Raw genomic sequence first — 17577 nt, 5'->3', positions numbered from 1 at the left:
ATAGGCATGATACGCTTAGAGCTCCTCATTGGCAATCTGAAGGCTGATGCGCCGTTTCATGTGATAGACTCAAAGCCACCTACAAGCTACTATTGGGACGCCCTTGGATTCATGGGAATGGTGTGATTACATCGACATTGCATCAATGTTTCAAGTTTTACCAAGATGGAATTAAGAAGGTTGAAGCAGATTCTAATACGTTTTTCGAGGCCGAGTCTCACTTCGTAGATGCAAACTTTTACCTAAAGAGCGAGAATTCCAGTGAGACTATGCCGACAGAGACCTTGCTAGCAAAGAAAGCAGGTGGATCCCGATCGAGGTCGCCAATAGACATAGAGAAAGGGGCAGGTAGTAAGGTACAAGCCTCCAGTTCAAAAGAGAGTAGGACATCTCTCGACATTGGAGAAACTCCCTTGGTGAGGGGCAAAAAAGCCTCAAAACCTTCGATTCTGCGCTATGTCTCTTTGTCGAGACGAAAAAAGGGTGAGTCACCTTTTACGGAATGCTCAAAACGTTTGCAGGTCGGCGACATAGAAATTCTAAAGGAGATTTTCGTCACACACCTCACGCCGATAACGAAGCAGGAAGTCCATTAGCCAGAGGCGAAAGTGACAGGGTTAAAGCTGCCCGAGAGGCGAACTGAAGGATTCGATCCCAAGGCTTACAAGTTGTTGGCCAAGGCGGGCTATGACTTCACAACTTACACTGAGTTCAAGAGTTTGAAGATTTATGAGCAACCCTGACTCTTGTCGACCCAAAAGAAGCTTTGCAAGAGGGACACGCTATACCCACGTCAAGGGCGAGACTCGAATATGAGCCATCAGAGCCAGTCTGCATAATTAGAAAGGCGAAGGGGAAAGTGGCCAACAACAACCATATCACTGCAGAAGAAGTTGATGATACAGGAGAAAAGGAGGGCAAAGATAAAAGAGCCTTAACCTTCGACCGTATTAGACCGTCTACCGCACGCGCCTTGGTCTTCGAGAGGTTAAGCATGACAAAAGCAGAAAGGGGAAGCCCACATACTATTCTCAGAGCTACTTGACGCTCAGTCTTTCGAAGGTTGGCTCTGCCGAATGAAGGAAAGAAGGAAATCATTTGTCAACCGCCGGTGGTGATGCGACTATCAGCCTTCGAGAGACTAGATGCAGTTCCAAAGGAAAGCGAAAGAAAACCCCGCGCTTCCATTTTTGATTGCCTAAAGCACGAGAGGGTTGAAGATCCCCTCGACCAATATGTCCCTAGTGAGACAAAGGGAAAGGGAAAAGTCTGCACTGACACCCCCAAAATGGCTATAAGAAAGAGAGGGTCAATACCTCGAGCGTCCATCTGACGACGAATCGACCTTAAAAATGTTGAAGGGTCATCAGACCAGAAGCCATCAGGAGAGGCAAGAAGTGATGAAGCCTCATTTGTCATACCGTCCCCTCACGTATGAAGAGAAAGACCTTCGTTACTCTAAACACAAGTAAGGGTTCGCCCAAAGTAAAGAGGTGCGACGTCGTTTTCACCAATCCTCAGAATGGAAATTTAGAGCAGGAGGAAGGCGAAACTTCGTGCCATCACATCACCATCACCGAAGAATCCGAAGAAGGTATGACCGAAGAGGAAGTGAAGGATGCTTTGCAAGGTCTAGAGGACGGTAATCCATAATGGATGAGCTAAAAAAAGTAAATCTGGGCACAGTAGAAGAGCCGCGTCTGACTTTCATCAGTGTATCCCTATCGGGAGGGGAAGAGGACGAATACGTGAGTTTGCTCACGGAATACAAGGATGTTTTCACTTGGTCATACAAAGAGATGCAAGGACTAGATCCAAAGGTAGCAGTCCACCATCTCGCGATCAAACAGGGGTGTCGACCCATTAAACAGGCTCAGTGACGCTTTTAGCCATAACTTATCCCCCAGATAGAGGTTGAGGTCAATAAGCTGATTGAAGCTGAGTTCATTCGCGAAGTTAAATACCCAACATGGATAGCCAACATTGTCCCGTTTAGAAAAAAGAATGAACAGCTTCGTGTTTGCGTAGACTTCCGCAACCTAAATAGCGCATGGCCAAAAGACGATTTTCCATTGCCCATCATAGAGATCATGGTCGATGTGAAAACGAGACATGAGGCCTTATCCTTCATGGACGGATCTTCCGGGTATAACCAGATACGAATGGCACTCACAGACGAGGAAATGATGGCATTTCGAACCTCAAAAGGGATATATTGCTACAAGGTAATGCCCTTCGGGTTGAAGAACGCCGACGCTACCTATCAACGTGTCATGCAGAAGGCGTTTGACGATATGTTGCACAAACACGTGGAGTGCTATGTGGATGACCTTATGGTCAAGACCAAGCGATGACAGGACCACTTGGAAGATCTAAGATCCGTGTTCAATCATTTGCGAAAGTATCAGTAAGATGAACCCCCTTAAATGCACGTTCGACATAACTTCAAGAAGGTTTCTGATCTTCATTGTGAGACATCGATGCCATCGAGAAGATGCCAAGACCAAAGAATCTACATGAGTTGAGAAGTTTGTAGGGATGTTTGGCCTACATCCGGAGGTTTATTTTTAACCTGGCAGAGCGGTGTCAACCCTTTCAAAGACTGATGAGAAAGGGAGAGAAATTTGAATGGGATGAGGCCTGCCAGAATGCTTTCTATAGCATAAAGAAGTACCTGATCAACCCTCATGTCTTAGGAGCCGTAGTAGCGGGCAAGCCGTTGATACTGTACATTGCAGCGCAAAAGAGATCACTGGGGGCACTGTTGGCACAAAAAGGAGATAAGGGAAAAGAACACGCTCTCTATTACTTAAGTAGAACCCTAAACGGACCCGAGATAAATTATTCCTCTATTGAGAAGATGTGCCTGGCACTCTTCTTCGCCATAGATAAGTTGATGCACTACATGCAAGCCTTCACAGTCCACTTAATTGCGAAAGCCGATCTCATCAAGTACGTCCTGTCCAGGAAAATTATCTCTGGACGTTTAGCCAAATGGGCAATCATGCTTCAACAGTAGGATATCGTTTATGTACCACAAAGGGTAGTTAAAGGGCAGACATTGGCCTACTTCTTGGCAAATCACCCAGTTCCATTAGATTGGGAGTTAAGTGAAGACTTGCCCGATGATGAAATTCTCTTCACAGAAACCTCAGAGCTGTGGGTCATGTTCTTTGATGGTGCGGCATGGAGAAGTGGTGTGGGGGCAGGTATCGTCCTCATTTTGCCAGAAAAGCACATGCTACCTTATAGCTTCGCACTTGCCAAGTTATGCTCGAACAATGTTGCTGAATTCCAAGTCTTGATAATTGGTCTCCAAATGGCCTTGGAGATTAGGGTAGCTTGTATAGAGATCTTCGGTGACTCAAAGTTGATAATCAATCAACTCTTATGCCAGTACGAGGTGAAGCATGATGACTTGAAACCCTACTTCACTTATGCTCACTAGTTAATGGAAAAGTTCGAAAGCGTGACATTGGAGCATGTCCCGAGGACGAAGAATAAGAAAGCGGATGCCTTGGTAAACCGAGCCACTGCCTTAACGGTCCTGGATAATGTGCCCCTTAATATATCGCTTTGTTGAAGATGGGTTGTATCTCTGGTCGGGACTGCATGTGGGAAAACAAATGTGATATCAATCTACCTAACCGACGAGGAAGAGTGGCGGAAACCCATCATAGATTACCTTGAGCATGGAAGGCTCCCGGACGACCCCCACCATAAAACCGAGGTTCGAAGGAGGGCCGCACATTTCATTTACTACAAAGGAGTCATATACCATCGATCCCTTGAAGAACTTTTCCTTCGATGCCTCAGTAAAGAGAAGTCAGCAAAGGCTTTTGAGAAAGCACACTTAGGCGTATGCAGCGTGCATCAAGTTGGACCAAAGCTACAATTCCAGTTGAAAAGAATGAGTTACTATTGGTCGGGGATGATCTAGGACTCGATGGATTATGCAAAGAAGTTTGAAGCCTGTCAATATCACGTAAATTTCATTCATCAACCGCCCGAGCCTCTGCATCCGACCATAGCCTTGTGGCCTTTCGAAGCATGGGGACTTGATCTGGTTGGCCCTATAACACCTAAGTTGTCAGCAGGGCACTCCTACATCCTCGCAGCCACTGATTACTTTTCAAAATGGGTTGAGGTTGTCGCTCTAAAAGAAGCTAAGAAAGAAAATGTGGTGGATTTTATCCGCATTCATATCATTTATCAGTACAGCATTCCCCATCGGATCGTGACAGATAATGGGAGATAATTCTCAAATAGTTTGATGGACAGGTTGTGTGAAAAATTCAAATTCAAGCAGTACAAGTCATCCATGTATAATGCCGCCACAAACGGGTTGGCAGAGACATTTAACAAGATATTGTGTAAACTGCTGAAGAAAATTGTTTCCAAGTCGAAGAGAGATTGGCAGGAGAAGATCGGTGAAGCGTTGTGGGCTTATCGCACCACTCACTGTACCCCTACAGGAGTCACCCCGTACTCTTTCGTTTATAGGGTAGAAGTTTTCCTTCTTTTGGAAAGAGAAATTCCATCACTAAGAATGACGGTGAAAGAAGGGCTAACTACATAGGACAATGCCAAACTACGGCTCCAAGAATTGGAAGCACTGGATGAAAAATGATTAGAAGCTCAACAAGCATTGGAATGTTACTAGATGTGAATGTCTAAAGCCTTCGATAAGCATGTAAAGCCTCGGTCCTTTCAAGTCGGTGATCTAGTGTTCGTCGTAAGGAGACCAATTATCATGACAAGACATACGGGGAATAAGTTTACACCTAAACGGGATGGGCCCTACATTGTCAAAGAAGTATACATAAACGAAGGATACAAGATAGTTGATCAAGACGTGCTAAAAGTCAGCCCAATCAACGACAAGTTTCTCAAGAAATTTTACACTTAACAAATGTAAGGAAAAAAAAAAAACTTTTGTACGAACTACGTTATGACTTGATCCTTGTCATTATAAAGGGTACGTAGGCAACTTAAAGAAGTTTAAGTTCAATCATACACAAAATATATATATTCGTTTGAACTATGTTATGACTTGATCCCTGTTATTATAAAAGGTACGTAGGCAGCTTAAAGGAATTTAAGTTCAATCACGTGATAAAAAATATATGTGTGTGTATACATGAATCCAGTGTAAAATAATAATAATAATAATAAATAAATAAATAAATAGATAAATAAATAAAACAAAAATGTGAAGGAGGCTTCAAAGCACCGGAGAGCGTCATTAAGAAAAAAAGGAAAAGGTTGCTTCCATATAAGAAATTTTGACACTACGATAAGCAAATCTAGCAACAAAAGAAGAATTACAAAAAATTCTTAGGCCTCTAACTACTGAGGTATGCAAAGAAAAAAGGGACAAGCAATGTCAAGTCAGGGCACCCATTTATAGTTCTCCCGTTCCTGTTGCGTGGCCTCCAGCATTCCATGGAGGATCTCCAAAGCTATGGTATCTTTCTCAGTAAGAGCAGGAGTACTTTCAAGATTATTTATATTCTCTCTCATTTTAGAGGCTTCGAGCTTGTGTTATTTTAAAAGTTCATCGCTTTCAAGAAGCAGCTTAGACACCTCAGCATGTTCAGTTTTAATGGCCTCTAGTTTGGTTAACAACTCTATTTCTTCCTGTAATGCATGAGAATTGCGCTCCAAAAGGCCCTTCTTCTGGGCAAGTATGCTACTTTCATCATACAACATCTTCTCTAAATTGAATTTGTCCTCTTCCAATCGACGACTTTTATCTGCCTGACTTAGTTGGGAAGAAAACGATGATTGGAATTGGTTAAACTTCTCTACCTTCTGAAAATACTCATTGGCAAGCTTTTTAAGAGGAGGAAGATTAGCCTTGCAAATGTCAGAAATTGCATCGAATTTCTGGCGAGTTTCATCCTCAAGGTAAAGGACTTTATCAAAAGAAGTGCGCATGATTTTCTTATGTATGGTCTCCTACATGGCCGAAACAGCATGACGCTGAACATCAGAAATCACATCGATAACACAAAAGTTGGAGACCTCAGGAGCAGCCAAGGACATTGCTTTTCTTACTTGCCCAGGCGACTTATTAATCACAAGAGGATGGGTTGGAGTCACGCTGGTGTCCAATGGTGCTTTAAATTTGTCGACATGGGCAAGCGTAAAATCATAACCATCAGAACTCATGAAAGATTTTGAGGTTTCTCCAACGTCTAGAATCTGATCGTCTAAAGGTGACTGCGAAGCAATGGCAGTTAAGTAAACAAATAATAGCAAAGAGATGATAACAAAAAAAAAAAGAGACCCTGAACGGTTACCTCGAGAGCGGTGACGTCAAAAAATTGTGAAACACCTAGGACTTCATCAAAGAATCCTTCTTTGCATATCGGCTATTTGTCAGACTTTTTAGATCTTTTCCAACGACGGTCTTCATTACTATTGTGACTTTCTTCAGTATGCCCAGAAGTGGATAGTTCCAAGTATGCGGAGCTGCTTACCTCCTATATCATTGTCAGCCCTTTTGGAAACCTTAGATTTAGTGAGGGGATAAGAGGTACTATCTACTAAGTGTTATATCCCTCCTTCGAGGAAGTGGAAGATGCACTTGGGATGAAGTATTGTCATGGACACATATCATCCAATGTCGCAGTACATTAGGGAAGTTAGCTTCGGGGCTTCCCTATCCAGGTCATACGGAACATCTTGATAGAATCCGAGTTGTCAACTAAATCGACAAGGATTATAAGCCTCAATGACCATGGAAGACCCGCACTGTGAATATAAAAAGTAGGAGCGAATACTCACAAAAAATGACGAAAGCCAAAAAGTCAGTTTTCCATCATCTCTCAGAAGCTTATCTTTATTATGTTTATGAAGACTCGCATGCCAGGACACGTATTTTCCCTTATGAAGATGTATACGAGATTCAAAATTAGTGTAGTATTTAGCTCCACCTTCGCCAGAAAATTCAACCATCAGATGACCCCTAACGAGTGTTGGAACTTTGTAGTGTGTGTTGAAGTAAATTGCAAGCCATCCATGAACATAATGTAAAGGAAAACATGCATTTGAATAACCAACAGAAGGAGAAGTGGTGTGAATTTGGTGTAGTCCACTATAAATATTGGCCAAGACAGGATCAGCAAGGCTAAAAATGTAGCCTTCCGCCATAAGACTGCCAACCTTGAAAACCTCCGGACGAAGACAGGACTGCTTATCAGGGAACACGAACATGCACAACCATTAGGAAAGAAGGGCAGCCAAATAAGTCTTGTCCTTGAATTCGTCTGCAATGGCTAGTCCGCGAAATAGATTAAATTCCTCCTTTGACCAATCGGGACGTCAGATGGGGGCTCCATCCTAGTTATGAGTCGAGCGAGGACGAAAAGTTTTCTTTGACTTGCATGTCAGTGGCTTTGGATACTTCACCTCGGGACGCGTAAGCCATAAAGAGATCCATGCACTCACAGGAATTCGAAAGTGATATATTCGTTGAGATGCAATGTGGTAGTATGCAGAAAATAGGTATTCGCAGCTCCTCGGACAATCTTCTTCATCGGACGGCCGTAGGAGATCCTTACAGCTAAGAATGCTTTCGTCGTAAAATCTACCTCTGATGGGAAGACCCTTTAATCTCCATAAGTCCCATAAAGAAATAGACATCTCTCTGGATGAAGTATGGAGGGTATTTGTTGAAGGACACCATGCTTCACAAAAAGCCCGAACAATGTCGCTATTGCGATCATAGGTGTATAAGGAAGCCAAAATGGCATCGAACAAACGAGCCCTCTTGAGTATTACTGTGTTATAAGAAACTACAACCTCTAACCATTCACAATAATGGAAGATGTAAAAGAATTCTCCATGAATCTTCAACGAGGCACCCCATCGAACTTTCTTATTGTTAATAATGCGGCGACCCAAGGTTGACTCTAGATTTTCATTTGGAGCTTTGTTATGTATTGAAGACTCTAGAAACCAGACATTCAACGATGAATTGGGCCCTACGGGTCGCTCTTTAGACCATCGAGTTGGGAAAATAGAACTGTCTATGAGAGGTTGAGATTTCATAAAATTTTCGTACACCGCCTGTCCCACGGGAAGGATAATTCCACTCTCAAGAGGTTGATTCCTATCTTCGGGATGCTCCATGAAATACACCATAGCTTAAGAATTGTTCTGCAATATATATATATATACACACACACACACATAAATAAATAGATAAAATACCACATGCAAAGAAAAAAAAACAGGGAGCTGTGTCTAGCAAGGGTCAGATCGTTGTTGGCGGAGCTGACAACCACCCTTGTAGGCTACACAGTCACCCACATAGGGACTGTGTCTAACAGGAGTCATATCACTGTTGGTGGAGCTGACGACCATCCCTGCAGGCTACATAGTAGCCTACATAGGGGTTGTGTCTAGCAGAAGTTAAATCGTTGTTAGCGAATCACTCCTACAGGCTACACAGTCACCCACATATGGGTTGTGTCTAGCACGAGTCAGATCGTTGTTGGCGAATTTCGTGCAGGCTACACAATCACCCATGTAACGACCCGACCTTTTGAGTACTCTGATAAGGATCGTTACTCATAATTACACATTTACATTCAAAACATTTTGTCCATTGAGGAAAATAAATTTTCATTAAAATCATAAAGACAAATTTCTAAAATAAATAACAAATAAGAAAAATCTTTGTTCGGGGCCCCTAAAATAATGAGAAAAAAAATAACTTAAAAAAATAAAATTTTGACCAACATCGAGTTTCAAATAAAAACTCTTAAATAGCTTGAAACATAAACTGAGCGGAAACGATTTACATGTCCCATATGACACGATCACAGGTCCCTCTCGTCACCCGTCAATCCGTTCCTATCATTACCTGAAAAACATAAATTAAGAAAGGTTGAGCATAAAATACTCAGTAAGTGATCCCATTATCGGGATAAGACTATGCATCCACGAGCAAAGAAAGATAGCTTGTGGCTCATACAACTGCTCATGAAAGAAAAACCAAAAGACGTACTATCTTGCCTTGAAACACATGTCTAGCGGCTCGTAGGCACATCGTCAAACATGATAATTACATGAACGTGAACCCATCAACTCACGCATGTCTAGCGGCCCGTAGGCACACCGTCAAACATGATAATAACATGAACGTAAACCTGTCGGTTCACGCATGTCTAGCGGCCCGTAAGCTCGCCGTCAAAACATGAAACATGAAAATAAAAGTAACATGAACGTAAACTTGTCGACTCACGCATGTCTAGTGGCCCGTAGGCACACCGTCAAATATGATAATAACATGAACGTAAACCTGTCGGTTCACACATGTCTAGCGGCCCGTAGGCACATCGTCAAATATGATAATAACATGAACGTAAAACCTGTCGGTTCACACATGTCTAGCGGCCCGGTAGGCACACACACGTCAAACCATGAAAACTAGACCGTAGGTCTTCTAAAATAAAACATGCGTCAAGGCGAGACAGTAAACCGCTCTACTGGTCTAATTCATGTATCACATACATAATATCAGTACTGATTAGAAATTTTGAACATGCTCATAATACTTGTAACTGCCATGCAACAAACAAAACATAATGACAAACAAAATCATGCTCCAGAGTCCATTAAGTAACTTTATAAGTCTAATTAGGTCGCCTGGCACGAAGACACCGGTAATAGTATCACTTAGCCTCAACTTTGGTAAAAAAACGCAAAACAAAATCTCCTTAGAACTTCTTTAGCACACTTGAATCAACCTAAAGGTTATGGCTTGGTCCAAGACAAATTCCAAAACTTGATTCAATTAGCCAATCTGATCAAGAATAAAATCCAAAATCAATAACTTAATTCCACTATTTAACTTCTCAATCCAAAAGAATAACATCCAACAACTTACAAACTTAACCGATCTTTACAATTTTTGCAAAACGAAAAATGGTCTCTAGCTTGATGGTCAATGCCTCAAAACTTCCAAATCTGGAATCCAAGATTTTTCTCAAGATTTCGACAAAGATCGCAATGACGGTTGATGGCACATCGGCTCGTGGCTACCAAGATAGGCAGCAGGTGTTGCTGTCGGACGGCATAAATTGTTTAGGCTCACAACTAGTAGTGAGGGTCTTGCATGAGGAGGGTTTGCGAGAGTGAGAGAGAAGGGGAATTTCTAGTTTTACAGATTTTATTCAGCAGTGATTACGAACAAACCAAAGCTTCAAACAATGATCCAACCGTTCAAAATAAAACTCTATATGTCTCAAACAGACGAACCAAATTTGAGCACGATCCAACGGATCAAACTCTGGTAATCGACAATTGTGTGAAAGATGCCGCTGAAAAATCGAATTGCTCTCTCCCCAATTTTTGGCATCTTTTCACTCTCATTTAATTTCGAAAAAATCTCAATCCTTTTATTTTTCTTTCAAATTTTGAAAAGATAAATAAAATATTTTATCACAATATCTCCAAAATCTCCAAAGATTCTATTAAATTTATAAATCAATTAACTTTTCAAATTATATTAATTTAGGCTTCAAAAACCAAAATTAAAGGACAGATCTATCAATACAAATTAAATTCTTTCAAATATTTAAATCAATTCAAAATCACATGAAATTAATTATTTCTTTTAATTTTTTTTTTAAGTTGGCCCTAAAATCCAAAATCAAAGGGAAGCAAAATTCAATATTTTCAAGATAATCAATTCGAATATCTAATCAATTAAATTCAATTTAATCAATAAAAATTTTTCAATTATTTCAATTCAATCTCAATTTTCCAAATGAAAGGGAAATTTAAACTCAATAATTTTAGATAATTAACTTAAATTTTCCTAAAAGTCGGGATGTTACAACCCACATAGAGGTCGTGTCTAGCAGGAGTCAGATCGTGCTGGCGGAGTGCTGGCGGAGCTGACAGTCGCATGTCGAATGCCCTGCTAATATATGTACATGTACATATATCTATATATATATAGAAGAAAAAAGAGAACCCACTTTTTGTGAAAAGATATGAAGAAGTAGAGGAAACAACAAAATACAGATCCTTGATAGTTCTAATTCCCGTAAAAAAAAAAGCAAGTGGGCAAGTTAGTAAAAAAAATATAATAATAATAATAATAATAATTAAAAATCAATATATATATATATATATATAATAAAATAAAAGATGAAGGAAAAAAAGAGAAAAAAGAAGGGAAAGAAAAAAACAGGAAAGGAAAAAAAAACAAAATTTTCTTAAAAAAAAAAAAAGAGAAGAAGAAGAAGAAAAGGAAAAAGAAAAAAAATAGGGGAAAGAAAAAAAAACACGAAATTTTCTTGAAGAAAAAAAGAGAGGGAAAAAAAAGATAAAAAGGGAAAAGAAAGAAAACAAAAAGAAAAGAGGAAAAAAAAGGAAAACAAAGCCCCAACCCCCCGCCATCCTCCAGCCGACGACTCGTGTGAAGCCCCGCGAGCAGCGGCAGGCGAAGGCCAGCAGTGGCAGTCGCAGCCGATGATTGGACGGACGACAGAATGGCAGGCGACAACGGCAGACGGTGAACGGGCCTCGAACGAAACTGGCATTGGAGGGAAGGCAGACACGGCGAATGACGGCTCGGCGGCACGGGAGCTTCTCGAGGGTGCTCGGCGTGCGTGGTGGCTGCATCGATCGGGCGAAGACGTGAAAAAGAAGGACCGAAGCGGCTCAACTCGGCACGACGGCTGCGTGAAGGATTGGGGGCTGTTGCGCGTGGCTTGGCTCGGCAACAGATCGATCAGCTCCTGGACGGCGGCTCGACGGCTCAGAGTAAAAAAAAAAAAAAAAAGGAAAAAAAGGAGAAAGGAGGGAAGTTTTTTTTTTTTCTCACTGCCTAGAAGGCTTTGAGCGGACTCCACTGAATCTAGAATCCAATCAGGAAATCTTAGATTTTTATAAAATCTAGATTTTATTAGTTAAAAAAAAATTACCATCCAAATCTTAACTTTGATTTTTTTTTCTCCTTCATTTTCTAAATTTTTTTTGCCAATGCACCGAACCTTTTGTTAATCAAATTTTAGCCCCGAATTAAATTAAATTGGGGATGAAACTTATTCCTCTACTTTTTAATTTGAGATTCCTGAGTTTATTCCAAAATCAAATTAAATTGGGACAAAACTCAAAGTTGTCCTTGGCCATATTCCAAATTTCTTTCTTAAAACCAAATTTTAAAGTTTTTATCTCCAAATTAAATTAAATTAGGGATGAAATTTGAATTTCATTTTTTTCATTCCTAGTATTATCTCTCTAAATCAAATCAAGAGATAAAAGGTTGGGGGTATCGAAGTCAAGATCCATCCACCCACATCTGTGCACAAATCTCGAAAATGGGCATTTGTTGGAGGAGAAATTTCAGACCAACCACGGATCGCCACGTCATTCGCTAAATTAACGACGGAATTCTGAAATCGTCAAATTTGTGACCAATTAAGAGTTGACATGTGTCTCAAATTGAAATCGAGGACAAATTATGTGTTTGCGTCGCAGACGGTTATTGAGGAAAATTAATTTCAACCAATTTAACACTATAATTTGGCGTTGGCCCAATTCTAAACTCAAGTGATTAGGTTCAGTCCAATTAAATTAGGTCCAAAGGCCCGGCCATGGGCCAATCAAGGCCAGGCCCAAGCCCATGAAGCCCATCAAGGAGCAGAGAAGCTCCACGGTCAGTATTTTCTACCTTCAGAGAGTCCGGAGAATTCGCTACACTCCTAGAAAACCTACGAGAGAGAATCAGAGGATCAACTACTAGAGATCGAACTGCATCAAATCAACTTCAACATCAACACCAACTCAAGTTCAACTCCACGAAACACGTTTCTCCGAAAACCTCGTGTGAACACAATGATAATTGACATGAAAGTGAGTTTAAATAATTTTTAAATAAATATATTTGTGCATATAACTTGGTCATAATTCATATTATGTGATTTCTTAATTAGAAAAGTATTTTTTTTTCTTTTGCAAATTTTCAAATATAGTTTAAAATTTCAATTATTAAATGTTGTAGTAGTAATTAACCATGTTTTGCAATTCTTTCTGAAAATATAGTTTTTATTTTTGTTTTTGCCTTTACAATTTAATTATAAATATAAACTTGTTTCTAACTATTTATAAGAAAGAGAAATAAGCCACGTGTGGGGTTGGTAAAATATAAATGGGGCAAAATTGGAAGTGAAGGGAAAGTATATCTTTTCTTTTTTTCTTTTTTAAGAAAAACCAACTAATAAAAAATTATATAATTACTGAGTGAAATCTACCCCAACCAACCAACACAATCAAATAGGAAAATTAAGGCCTCCTTGGTACAAAATCCAGATTCGATTTTATGTTTTAAATTCTGCACATATGTGTTTGGTAGACAATTTTGATTCGGATCATATGATCTAAAGTGTAAGTCCTGACCTTTTAAATTATATTAAATAAAAAAAATACTTAGAACTACACTAGATCATATTATAAACTCAATTCACTTTTTTTAAAAAAATAAAAAAATATATTATGTAATGTATTATAAATTATATAATATGAAAAAATAATAATTATACAAAATAAAAATAAAATATGTTCATAGATAAATTAATAATACATTGAGAAAATTATTTAAATTAAGAATTATATTCTCAATCATCTACTAAACGTATAAAAAATTATTTAAACTAGAATTCGGTTATGAATTTGCTACCAAATACATATCTAAAAATAAGAAATAACTATGTTTTCATTGAATCCACAGGTCTTATCCCTCCAACTATGAGAATGTAAATCAACTACAATCCTAGAGTTGATTCATTTGCCCGTGCATTTTGAGAATGGTTTTAAAAGGCTTAGGTTCCTAATTTTATGGTAATCACGATTAAGAGTTTAATCAATGGTTAATTATTCTTTTTACCCACAATGTTATTTTGAATTCAAATGATCAGGAAATCAATATAGTTTTTTTCTTCTAAGAAAAAAAATTAATGTAGTTTTTATGGTGATCAATGAAGCTAAGACTACATATTTCATTTTTTTAGAAAAATGGTTAGCTATTAATAAAATTACATAAAGAACTAACTAAAAACCCTTTTCAAAATTTGCATGGGTTTTGGTTACATTTTTAAAAGTAGTTTTGAATAATTTTAAAATAGTTTATTTTGAATTTAATTTAGTGAATTGTTGGAAATCCCACCTGCACTCGAAATTTGTTGCAATGGGGATAGCAAAACAGTCTTCTAAATTCAGCATCCTTCGGTTGGATTTCATTCAATTGAAAATCTATTGCAAGAGTAACAATCTTCACTGCGCCGCCATTAATGGCTTCTTCTTCTTCTTCTTCTTCTTCTCTTTCATCTCTCCTTGTCCTTCTCATTTCTCTCATCTTCCTCCTCCTTCCCTTTCATTCCAATGCCAATCTTCACAAAATCAGGCTCCGCCACTCCGATCTCCTCTCCGACTCCGGCCTCACAACAACCGCCGACTACACTACTCCACCGACAGTTTTCTTCGAAGTGACCAAACCCATCGAAACGCCTAAGGCCAAACCATGCTCTCTCCTCGTTCTTCAGCACGATTTCGCCTTCACTTATGGAAAATCTCCCGTTCTGGCAGATTACACCCCTCCTTCTCATTGCTCGTTTACTAAATTCTCGAAGATTGTGCTTGAATGGACGGCCACTTGTCAAGGGAGGCAATTTGATCGAATCTTCGGCGTTTGGCTTGGTGGGGTTGAGATTCTCCGGAGTTGCACGGCGGAGCCTAGGGCTACGGGGATCGTTTGGACGGTTCAGAAGGACATTACGAGGTATGATTCGTTACTTTCGAAGAATCAAACTCTGGCTGTTTATTTGGGTAATCTTGTTGATAAGACTTATACTGGGATATACCATGTGAAGATTCATGTCCACTTTTATCCTGAAGCTGATACTGGAGTGTCTTCTGAGAAATTAGGGTCTGCTTATGATTCTGATTCTAGAGCTGATTTAATTTTACCCATTTCCCGGAATTTGCCACTGAATGATGGATTATGGTTTGAAGTTCAGAATTCAACTGATGTTCAGTCGAAGGAATTTGAAATTCCCCAAAATGTTTACAGGGCTGTGTTGGAGGTTTATGTGTCTTTTCATGAGAATGATGAGTTTTGGTATTCAAATCTTCCAAATGATTACATTATTGCAAACAATCTTACTGATACACCTGGAAATGGACCTTTTAGGGAGGTTTTAGTCAGTCTTGATGGTGAGATTGTTGGTGCTGTTTGGCCTTTTACTGTTATCTATACGGGAGGTGTGAATCCCCTTCTTTGGAGACCAATTTCTGGAATCGGATCCTTCAATTTACCCTCTTATGACATAGAACTCACACCATTTTTAGGCCATTTGTTAGATGGAAAGGTTCACAACTGTGGGTTCAGTGTCACCCATGCCTTGAATGTATGGTACATCAATGCAAACCTTCATCTTTGGTTGGATGATAACTCTGCAAAAACTGAAGGAAAGCTTTTGGATCATATCGTCTCGCCCCCTTTCATTTCCGTGGATTTGAACTTTACAGGTCCAGATGGAACATTCTTGACAAAGGTAACTAGATCAGTATCATCAACTGGATGGGTGAAATCCTCTTTTGGAATCATCAATACTCAATCAAATCAAGATCTTAGTTATAGTAATTCGATGGTGATGGGAAATAATGGGAGCAGCCAAACTGTGACCCAGGAGATTCAATTCAACGGTAGTGTTTATGCCAAGCAGGAATCTTCTCATGTTTATTCATTCAAATCTCTCAAAACTTTTCCTCTTTACATGTACTCAAACACCATAGATGAAGGAAATGGAACTTACCAATCTATAGCCAACTTGACATTGGGATTCAATGAGAAGAAAACAGATGGATTTGGATCATTTACGAGCTCTCTTAAGAATCTTCAAAATGGGCAGGGGTTAATGGTTGTGAAAGGCCATTTGGTGACAAGTGGGTTGGGAAGTACACAGCAAGATTACAGATATCATGATGATATACAATGCTATTCAAGGAACATAAGCAGCTCTAACTACACCATTCTGTATGATAATGTAAAGGATTTCTGTGGCAGAAAAACTAGAATCCTCAGAAAGCTAGGGTTTAGAGGAGGGTCAATTCCTGCTAGAAGGGCTTTTCTAGATTCAAATTTGCATGTTAATAATAGTCACGTTTAGAAGAATAATCTTCCTGCTATATACCGAATGTTTAAGCTGTCATTTCTTCAGAGATTCCTGCATGCAGGTAATCCAAATTAAACTGCTCTCCAGGTTCTCCAAGCTGTAAGATTCGTAGATCAAATAAAAAGTTCTCTCTCTCTCCCTTCTCTCTTTCTCTCCCAACTTGAACAGAAATTGCTTTTTACTATTTCCTTTGTGGATATTTGTCTGCTAAGATAAAGCAACATGGGTTCTTGTAAGTCTTCAAATTTTTTGAAACTTAAATTATAAGATTAGGATCTGAACTCTAAACTTTGTTGTTTGTGTCTACTTAGTTAAATTTTAATGTGTATAGTTGGTTCCTAAACTTTTCCGATTTTGTCTCTTTTTAAGTTTTCTTGTTTCCTTTTAATGGTGTCTAATGAGTTTGCAAAGTTTAAATTTTGTATCAATAGATCTATGGATTTTGAATGTGGTTACAAATAGATCTTTGCTCTATTTGATTTGATTTGATTTTTTTTTTATTTTATAATAATTCTAAGTAACGGTTCCCCAGTCATAAAATTCTATTCAATTTTATATCTATTTGGGTATCCAACTTTTTATATGTTGATTTTACTTTGTGAAATTTCAAAGGTTGAAACCCCCCAAATTTTTAACTTTTTTTTGTTCGATCTCCAAACTTTAGATTAAAATAAACCATTTATTCCTTATAGTTATTTGTTAATATAACTTTTGATCCACTTGAAAATTCAAAATCATAGTTTGCTTCGTCAAACAACAAAACTCTTGTTCATGTCTACATATAATTACCCAATAAATAAATAAATAAAATATATGACATATTAGATGTTTTATTTTTTTAAAAAAAATAATGACTTTTTTAAGAAAAAGAATTTAATTTTTACCCACAATTTGTATTTGGTTAAGTTAGTTGATTTTTATTCTAAAAATGTGTTGATACTAGAAAGAGTTGAAAACTACTTACATAAAATAACAAAATTTTAATTTTTTTTATAGAAGTCTATTAATGTTAAAAATTAATAGAAGTTCTCTCACTAGTAGACATTAATAAGAGTCTATTTGTGTTTGATTTCGTAGAATGGTCATTTTTTGATCTCATTGTTTTTCATTCCAAACACTTGTTCATACTTTATTTAACACAATTGAGATTAACAATCCCTAAAAGCGGCCCACGCTTATTTATGAATGAAATTCAGGCCTCAGTGAAAATCAATTTATTTTGTCAAGGTCTAATGGTAAAATATCAACCTTTTAAAACAAAAAAGTCAATTTTAGACCACTTAAAATGCCAAAATAAATCATTTTAAATAATTGTTATTAGAGGTAATGTGGGGTTATTAGATGTCAGAGAAAAGTAATATAGAAACAAAACAATGTAAGA

General features: G+C 38.5%; 2 protein-coding genes across 2 annotated transcripts; both read left to right on the top strand.

Moving 5' to 3' along the window:
- Positions 1-3946: 3946 nt before the first annotated feature.
- On the top strand, positions 3947-4258 carry LOC120084978. The gene has a single exon (XM_039040789.1). The coding sequence runs from the start codon at positions 3947-3949 to the stop codon at positions 4256-4258; it is 312 nt and encodes a 103-aa protein (XP_038896717.1).
- Positions 4259-14187: 9929 nt separating this feature from the next.
- LOC120087029 (peptide-N4-(N-acetyl-beta-glucosaminyl)asparagine amidase A) lies at positions 14188-16347 on the top strand. The gene has a single exon (XM_039043876.1). The coding sequence runs from the start codon at positions 14313-14315 to the stop codon at positions 16188-16190; it is 1878 nt and encodes a 625-aa protein (XP_038899804.1). The 5' UTR covers positions 14188-14312; the 3' UTR covers positions 16191-16347.
- Positions 16348-17577: the final 1230 nt, after the last annotated feature.

The sequence above is a fragment of the Benincasa hispida genome, chromosome 9 (genome assembly GCF_009727055.1).
Source record: "Benincasa hispida cultivar B227 chromosome 9, ASM972705v1, whole genome shotgun sequence".
NCBI lineage: Eukaryota > Viridiplantae > Streptophyta > Magnoliopsida > Cucurbitales > Cucurbitaceae > Benincasa > Benincasa hispida.
Note: the sequence above shows the minus strand (reverse complement) of the source record. Positions and strands in the feature narration are given on the sequence as shown.